General features: G+C 45.6%; 1 protein-coding gene across 1 annotated transcript; it reads left to right on the top strand.

Annotated features, from left to right (window-relative positions):
* Window positions 1–892: 892 nt before the first annotated feature.
* HMBS (hydroxymethylbilane synthase) lies at window positions 893–8,897 on the top strand. The gene is given in 13 exon segments (XM_010174208.2): window positions 893–958; window positions 1,473–1,545; window positions 2,221–2,270; window positions 2,363–2,418; window positions 3,518–3,601; window positions 3,881–3,961; window positions 4,783–4,858; window positions 5,555–5,668; window positions 6,181–6,219; window positions 7,252–7,371; window positions 7,611–7,664; window positions 8,229–8,315; window positions 8,541–8,897. Coding segments are annotated over 13 exon segments (1,074 nt in total). The 3' UTR covers window positions 8,715–8,897.
* The last annotated feature ends 239 nt before the right edge of the window (window positions 8,898–9,136 follow it).

Raw genomic sequence — 9,136 nt, 5'->3', positions numbered from 1 at the left:
GAGCTGCCTCTGTTGGGTAACGCAGGGTGAGGGTGCGAGCGCCGTCCCGGGATGGCAGTGATCGTGCTGCCGGTTTTCCAGCTCCCAAGGCTTGGGCAGCTCTTCTGGGGAGGCGGGAAAAAAAACAACCTCCCCGACCCACCGAAAAACCCACGGTAACTGATGCCTTCAGCCCGCACAGCGCTCGGGGAAGAGACGTGCCCGGAGATACAGCGGGTATCTCTTGCCAGCTGGATGCAGCAGGGAGGAGCAGACTTGCAAAGGGAGATAAATGTCCTTCAGGCCTTTGTTCTGAGATAAGCTTCTTCATTCTGGTGGCTCCTTCTAGGAAGTATTCTGTACTTTCAGGAAGGTGTTACGTGTAGACATCAGGGCAAGGGACGTGTGCTGCTTCTTTTTTTTTAACCTGAGGCTCCTGTGGCATTTTACAAAAGCAAAGGAGCTACTTGTACTGGTTTTATATGTAGGGATACTCGAGTCATGAGAACAAAGGTAATTGCCCCCGGCTACACAGCTCATCAGTGGTAGAAAAGGCACCTGTGGTCACATGAGTCTGCTGTTGCTTGCACACATGGAATGATGTTAGCATAATTATGTTTTTATTTTACTTCCTTCTGCTGTTCTTATGCGAGGGAACACGTATGTTCTTCGTGCACTTTTACTGCTTTAAGAGCTGTTGCTTACTGAGTGTGTAGACGTAAGCTGTTACTTTTATTTTTGTCTGTAGAGCCCCTAACTAGAGCTCTGATCTTACAGAGGATAAGTAACTTATGTTTGCCAGTACTTGTAGATTTTCTAACAGCACAGTGAAATCCTGCTGGCTTCTCCCAAAACTTGCAGTATTGGTAAAATTCAGAATCTGAGAAAAAGGAGAGGGTACGTGGTGGGCAATATGACTTGTTCTTTCATCACTGAGCAACAGGAGGATGGTTTTGCTTACGTTTCAGCCCGCTTGCCAGTGAGTGGGCGTCTTCCAGCAGTTGAAGTTTGCAGAGGTGAAACCAAGCGGCTCAAAGTTTGGTGGGTAAACGCTGTCTAGGAATAAGCGTGCCAAGGTGGTATAGAGAAGTGGAAATCTGACTGGGGGGCAGCGAGTGACCTTAATTACACAGCTGGAAGCAGAGCTTGTGAATCCTAACAGGCAGTCTTCTGCTGTAGTCGCTCTTCCTGACTGGATACAGTCTTTGCTTTGCCTTCGCAGTGCTTGGATCACAATGGTGCTGGACGTGGGGAGATGTTATTCTGCCCCTTAGTCGATAAAATAAGTTCTTCCGTGAAATGCTCTGGGCACGATGTGAGTTCATGTGGTTCAAGGAGCTTTTTTACAGAGCAATTTTACTTGGGGCTACTTATTTCTAATGCTTTTGATTTAGAGTGTAGTGGTCACGCCTGTCTGACCGTTGAAGAATGGCAAAGTCCCTAGCTACTGTATGGACAATGTATGTAGGGCTTTGCTTTCTGCTTCATTGCAGCTGGCCCGGATTCAGACTGACAGCGTAGTCGAGATGCTGCGTGAGCTATACCCCAACCTCCGCTTTGAGATTGGTAAGGTTTTTTTTGGATGCTGCCCTGGGGTAGAGGGCAGCAGGAGCCAGCTGCTTATCTTTGTGTGCAAGAGGTGTGTGTAGAGTGCTGTCACAAGGAGGAGAGCTCGACCCTTGCTTATCTAAGAGTGCTGTCTGAATTCAGTTAGGTTGTGGGGCTGAGAAACCGCTGATGGTTTCTTTCAAGGGAGAAAGGTGGGTTTCATAAGCTCCTGATGATTGAAACACTGAGCATGCCATGCAAATGGGGTTATGTTGCTCTGTTTGAGAAGCTGGTATCACGCTGGCTGTACCCCACTATGCGTTAGGGATGTTTTCCTGCCTGGGGCTCAAGATGTTCAACAGCACGGGAATAAGGGGAGCCCAGCCTTGCGCTGAAGAGAGCTGCTGAGTACCCGTTTGCTGGCACTCCAGAGAAGGATCGTGGGAATTCCTGTTGGCAGCTCTTCCCACAGCCTGCCCTCTTTCACTCACTCTGTTTTTGAGGACAGTGAAGGAAGCCTCCAGTTCACTTGTCTTGAATGCAGTGTACTTCTAGAAGTGAGCTGCTCTGATGTGTTGACGCAGGAGCATGTTGATGCAGTACTGCTCATCACACGTTACGTAGATACTTCCAGTCTAGGCCTGTGTGCTCTAACCAAGCCTTGCATTTTACCTGTGCTCTCTCTCTGAGCAGTTGCCATGTCAACAACTGGAGACAAGATCTTGGATACAGCACTTTCCAAGGTAAATGTTCTACTCTGCGTAACAATAGTTGTACTTGATGTTACGTTTGCAGATTTTTCTTTTATAATTCGTGTTTCTCCGTTTATCTGCAGATCGGGGAGAAGAGCCTCTTCACCAAAGAGCTGGAAAATGCACTTGAAAGAAATGAGTAAGAGCTCATTGTTTTTCTCCTTTGGCATTGTGGTGTTCTTTGGACATCTTTAGCTTGCTGCATACGTGTCTAGTTTCTGGTACCTCTCTGGCTAAGAAATCCTATGATAAGTTCATTGGGTTTTTTTTTCCTCCTGCACCAGATTTACACCGACTATTTGGAAGTGGAGTTGTTGTCTTGCTTGGTCTGCCCCAGTTAGGTTTTTTTTTTCTTCCTGTGATTTGTGTTACATGGGCATCACTGGGGATGTAGTCTAATTCCTTCTTACATAGTACATTCTTTAAAAATACTTTGCTTGGTGGTGTTAACATATTGCAAAATGAATTAGTGTTATTGTGTTAACAGTTATTAGTGTATTTACCTGCTAAATATGCAGGAGAATTGGGCTTGGGCAAGTTGTGCTGCTTCTGGGGTAACTTCTTTCTACAGAAAAACTCAGTTCAGGCTCTTGCTGGAGCAGAGAGAGATTAGTGCTTTTTAATGTATTTATTTATTCATTTTTCAATATCCTGAAGAGGGTTGCAGTGGTGTTTATGCCTTAGTTAGGGGAGGTTTAAAACCAAAAATATTTTCCTGCATCTCTGACCCGTAGGCACACGATACTGCATTTTCAGGTAGAGTCGGTGAAAAAATACTGGAGGCTCAAGCATTTAGAAGGATGTTTCTTGGTCTTGTAATGAAGTAGATACAGCGTTTGCTTTGGCTAGCTATTATTTTCAGTTTGAAGTGTAATACTCAACAAAGTACTGGTTGCACATGGGTTCCATGAGTCTCTCTTTGTGAACATCTCCAGCACCTTCCCCTCATTCGACCTGACTATTGTAAAAGTGTCTTGCATCGCTGCTGGGAGGAAGGCATTGTCTTAATTTTTTTAATTTTATAGGTGGGAAAAGAGGGTCAGAGAAATATGAAATGGCATTTCTGGAGTAACACTAGAATTCTGTAGTAATTCTGGCTATAGAATCCTGAAATTCCTCCCTCTTCAACTTAATTCCCAGGGTGGATTCACACTTTTCTGTAGGTGACCTGTGGGCCTCTGGTACGTAGTGTATGAGCTCAGCCATCTGTTCAGTGATTACTGTCCTCTCATTTTTAGAGTTGACCTTGTGGTTCACTCCTTGAAGGACCTGCCAACTTCTCTTCCTCCTGGCTTTACCATCGGCGCTGTCTGCAAGTAAGTGTGGACAGGAGGCTCAGTCCTCTGAGACTTGCACGTTGCAGTGTTGGTAGTGGTAGGAAAGCAAAGGTCCCTTTAGGCATTCAAAGTTTGACCACCCTATGATTAATCTCTGTAACAGTAGAAACACTAGAGCTGTCCTGGTGTTCCATAGCCAGCAGGTTCTCTGGATTTTCTTGCTTTTACAATGACGATGGGGTATTTTGGAGCCAGAGATGGTTCCTCTGGGTACCGACAGCAGAACTGGTAAGCCTAACAGCTTTCTGTTAAATGATGTGTCAGCCAAAGGGAAAACCCACTTGATGCTGTTGTCTTTCATCCCAAAAACTGTGGGAAGACACTGAGCCTCCTTCCTGAAAAGAGGTGAGTGGGGAGAGGAAGGGGAAGACAGGTGTAAAAACGGAAGGGAGGAATTTGTAGATATTTCTCAGCAGCAAGCCAGTGACCTCCTTGCTTTATCCTGTAGTGGTTTTCCATGGCCTTCCATTAGCTTTCCAGAGACATTACGAAGCTGCTTGCTGAAATGAGCCCTGCTGTCTCTTGGGAGTGCTGCATGCCAAGCGAGGCTGGATCTGTTGAGCCACCTTTGAGTTGCAATGTTTTCTCAAGTTAGACCCTTTCTGAACACAGTCTCCAGAGTGAATTCCTGCTCCTTTGTACTGTGCTTACTGCAGCGGAATGTATGCAGTGCAGACAAGGTGTCCGGTGCAGTATCTTAGCTTGCACAGGCTTGGACTATGCTCTTGTTCTCCCCTAGCCAGATCCAATTTCTTCATTATTTTTTTGGCATCACTTTCTTATGGTCCCTCCATTTTGGTAACTTCAGTTGTCTGGCTGAGTCTGGTTCAGTTTGGCGCGTCCAACTCTTTCCATGACAAGTGTTGTGGTCTTTAAATGAGGTTTCATCAGTCCTTGGTGGAGGCTTGGGGCTGTCCTTCAGAAGCATCTCCTGTAAATCAGTTCCTTAGGACTGCCTTGCCTGCATCTCGCTTCAGCCAGGCTTAATGATAAACATCACAGAGTAGATTTCTTCTAAGGAGATATAAATCATTGGCAAGTTCTTGGATCTTCATTTCAATTAAAAAAAAAACAAAAGAAAAAGTTGCCATTTGTTTCCTGGAAAGTTTGGACATATCTCTGGCTAGGGAGTGCTCTGGGTTTCATTGATTTTATTTTCCCCACAGTGTGATTGGAACCAGTTCACTTCGGAGAGCAGCCCAGCTCAAAAAGAAGTTCCCTCAGTTAGAATTCAGGGATATTGTATCCTTTCCTGGCAAAACGTGGGAGCTGGGTAAAACTGCAAACAGGCAAATAGAACTTAATGCAAAATCTAGAGTCAAGGCTGATTGATACCACCTGACCTACAAGACCAAACTGCTTCCTCAAAGGCTGCCCTCCACTAACCTGTTCTGAGAGGGGTGCACCATAGCCCGTTCTGTCCTCTGCTTTCTCACGAGGCTGTAAAGAAGGGGGCAGCCTTAATCTAGCTGAAGTTCAGGATGCAGATGAATTTTATGTTAAGAAATGTTCGAAAAAACTGCTTGACAGGTGCCTACTGTGTGTTTGTGGCAGCCATGTGGCCAAATGCCAGTCAGTTCCCAATACCCCAGATGCGACTTGGGCCACGGAATTGGTGGTAAAAGGCACAGTTACTTCAGTTCTAGTAACCTCATCCTTTGCTATGCAAGAGGAGTTGGTCTCGGGTGTTAGTAAGATACTTAAATGACATGCGTATCTTTTGAGAGTCAGTACTTGAATTAATACTCCCATTAGGCTCATCAGAGTTCTAATTAAAGAAACAACTGTCCGTATTTGACACTTCTTTCAGGATGGTACTCTGATTCTCCTTTGGAGGCTGTTGGATCCTGTACATTCTGTAAACAGACTCAAGTGAATGTTAAGTGGTTATAGGGCCGTTTGCCTGCTGTTTCTATGCTTGCTTAATCACTTCTACAGAGAGGGAATTTAAATACTCGCTTAAAGAAGCTAGATGAGAAGGAAGACTTCAGTGCCATCATCCTAGCTGCTGCTGGGCTGAAGAGAATGGGCTGGGAGAATCGCATTGGCCAGGTAAGGAGCCCCTAAGCAGAACATACCGTTCTCTGCAGAACCATCAACTACTTGCCTGTCAGACCTTGCGGTTGTCCTGTCAAAGATGAGCGTGCACTCTGCTGAATCTGTTGCTACGTTAGCTCGTGATTTGATGCTCCTCAGGGAAGTTTTTTTAATTTGTCAATCAGTTGTTTTTGTTTTCTTCACACAGAAGTTTTATGCTGTTTGGCTTTCCATGGTGCAGTAACAGTTTGTAATCTGATCATCTCCCAGCATTTCACAATACTCGCTACACTGCGCAGCAGTGTGCGTGACTAAGATTTTTCTGATTAGCTAATTCACAAAGTGTTACAGTCCAGGTGAAAGAAAGTGCTTTATCTGACTTCAGGAGTGGAACCACCGAGGCATGGGAAAGAGGGAGGCAATATCTCTTTGGTCAGGAGCAAAATCAGTTGGTGTTAGAGGTGGCTCTTGCTTCCTATATTCTGAACAGCACAACTTGAGTTAACTCTGATTTTACTTTCTTCCAGCTCCTAAGCCCTGAAGATTGTTTGTATGCTGTTGGACAGGTACGTGACAACTTTTGTTTTGTAAGCCATACTGCGGACTGGAAGCTGGCAGCAGTACGATGTGTCAGAGTAGTTAATTGTGCTGAATACTTCTCGTGTTGGTTGCCAAAGAACTACAATGTCAATCTCTTTTGTTGGCCGTTACGCTGCTTTAGGCACAGCTTGTGAGAAGAATGGTAGTCAGCTCTGTTACCCGGTGTGGTGGGGGCTGATTTCCATCAGTGATGGAAAAACAGTGAAGATAACGTGTGGCATAACTACACTGGGGTGCCAGGGCAGATCCGGGCAGGCTCTGGCACGGTCAGTGTTTTGCTGGACCGGGATAATTACGCAGAGCCATCGCGGTATCTTTTCCCTGTGACGCTCACTCCTCCCTGGCACACCGTGTCCTAACTCCCATAGGGTGGAGGTGAAACACCTGCCTTGGAGCACATTCTTAGTGCTCTTGTTTCTAGGCAGGCACATGGTTCCAGCCCATGCTGGCCATGCAGCTGAGTTTGTGGTGTTGTGCAGCGGGTATCAAACTCGCTAAACCTGAGCTGACTGTGCCTTAGTGATTGCAAATGATGTATCTGCAGGTTTAGTCTGAAATTGTGATTTTGATTGTGTATTTGACAGGTACTGTGTAGTTGCTTTTTTCTTTTTCTCCCCCCCCAGCCTCATTTCTAGTTTAGGAAAGAATTGTTTTGTCACTGTTAGTCATTCAGCACTTGATCTTTATCTTGAGAAGAGGTTGGGAAGCTCGGATGTCTATATACACAGTCATAATTGAGGCTCTAGAATGGTTTGAGGTGACAGCGTGACCTTGAACACCTGGCTAAAGTCAGTTCTGTCAGCCCCTTTACAGCAGCTGCTATAGGATGTCTCTGCAACCAGTCGATTGTTTTGTCATTCGTTTCAGTAAAGGTCTAAACATGGCTCCCTTAGTGAAATGCATCCAAGCCTCTGAGTTCTCTTTTGTTACCAATACTGAGCGCACAGGGAGATGCATGAAGTTAAGGAGTTAGTGTTGTGTGTTTATTTTTCTTACAGGGTGCCTTAGCAGTGGAAGTTCGTGCCAAAGATCAAGAGATCCTGAATATGGTATCGGCCCTGCACGACGCAGACACCGTGTTACGCTGCATTGCTGAGCGAGCCTTTATGAAACGTTTGGTGAGTGTGGCATCCTCACTCCTCTGCCTGCAGCAGCAAATACTGCTCTGCTAGCTGCCCTGATGCCACAGTATGGGAAATCTGTTACCCTTCCCTCAAGTGGCAAAGTAGAGATTACTTCTGACTCAAGAAGGGCCTGAAGAGTGATAGGCAGAGTTGCGTGCAGCCTAAACTTTTCAGAGGCCTCTGCTTTGAATGTGTGGGGTAGGAGCCTCAGTGTCAGCTGCTTTCTGTTTCAGGAGGGTGGATGTAGCGTCCCTGTCGCCGTCAACACCATGCTGCAAGATGGCCAGGTGAGGAGTACTTTGTATTTGTCTGGATTTATTTCTGACAACTTATTCCAGTGCATGCGTGTTCCCTGATCCTTCCCTGAAGGTAACTAACTCCAGCAGATATCTTTATAGCCACTTAGGGCAGATAGGCTCCTGACTTGAGCCTTGGGGGTTTGTGACCAAAGCAGGGGTATGAGAATGGATCTGACTGCTGACTCTGTTGTCTAGAAAATGCCCTTATAAATAAAGTATGAGATTTCTGACCCCCCCCGCCCCCCAACCCCTGCCTTCCTTAAAGGTAGTGTTGCCCTGACATTGGAATGTCTTGCTTCTGACCCCAGAAAGCCAGTATCTTTACACAACAGAGTGTGATTAAGGAGGTGGGAGGCTTTCTCCTTGGGAAGCTCCATCTTCCCTAAGAGGGATTACTTCTCTTATGGTTGTATTGTACTGCTCTTGCTGATCCCACTGCACTACAAAAGCCTTCCCCTCCCCTCCAGCCTTACCTTTGTATGTTGGGTGCTTTTTTTGGCTTTCTCTCTGTTTGTTAACGTGGCATTAATCCCTTCTGTATATCTTTCCAAGTTGTATTTGACAGGAGCAGTCTACAGTTTGGATGGATCTGATAGCCTGAAGGACACCATGCAGACCGGCGTCAATTATCCCGAACAGGTACGTGAACCACAGTGGGTTCAAACCCCAAACCTGAAGCTGAATGATGAAACCAGACCTTTTGAAATCCATTTATTACTTTTTGTCTGGTTCTTTGGAAACTGTAACAGCACACTGTTCTCAAGGCTCCTCAGATCACAGATTTTATCCCCTTTTACATGTGGCTTAAACTATTCATTGCCCCCTCCTTCCCGCTGACTCACGTTGAGGTGTTTGTATTTGCAGAATGAAGATGGACCAAACGATGATGTGCAGCATGTTGGCATCACAGCCAAGAACGTGCCTGGTCAGGCCCAGGAAGCTGCAGAGAAACTTGGTGTTGAACTAGCTAGTTTACTTCTGAGCAAGGGAGCGAAAGATATCCTTAGCGTGGCAAGGCAGCTCAACGATGCCCGCTAAACCTGTGGTGCTGTAACTCCAGCAAGTCTTTGCAGCCACAGTCACCCTCCTTGGGAGGAAGGGATTTATTTAAATGTTCACGCCCGTCTTATCCGATGTTCGGGCACAAAAACTTGAAATACTAAGTTAACTAACTCGAGTAGTTTAAGCTGTTCAGGGTTTTCATCCCTCTTTGCGTTTCTCTTAACTGCAAACTCTGTGAAATTTGTTCAAGAATTTTTTTTTTTTTAGCTAGGCAGTTAAAACAAAAAAAATCTGTATATGTTCAGTTCCATTTAGGAACAGGGAACTCGCTACAGATTGTAACCAGAGACTCAACTGACAGTACTAAAGCGCTGTACTGTGCTGACAGTACTAAAGTACTTTCAGTAGTCAATATTATTTTGGTCTGTTCACTCATCAGAATGCTGAAGAGGAAGACT

This window comes from Antrostomus carolinensis, unplaced genomic scaffold, assembly GCF_000700745.2.
Source record: "Antrostomus carolinensis isolate BGI_N321 unplaced genomic scaffold, ASM70074v2 scaffold17890, whole genome shotgun sequence".
Classification (NCBI taxonomy): domain Eukaryota; kingdom Metazoa; phylum Chordata; class Aves; order Caprimulgiformes; family Caprimulgidae; genus Antrostomus; species Antrostomus carolinensis.
This window is presented reverse-complemented; position numbering and strand designations above follow the sequence as displayed.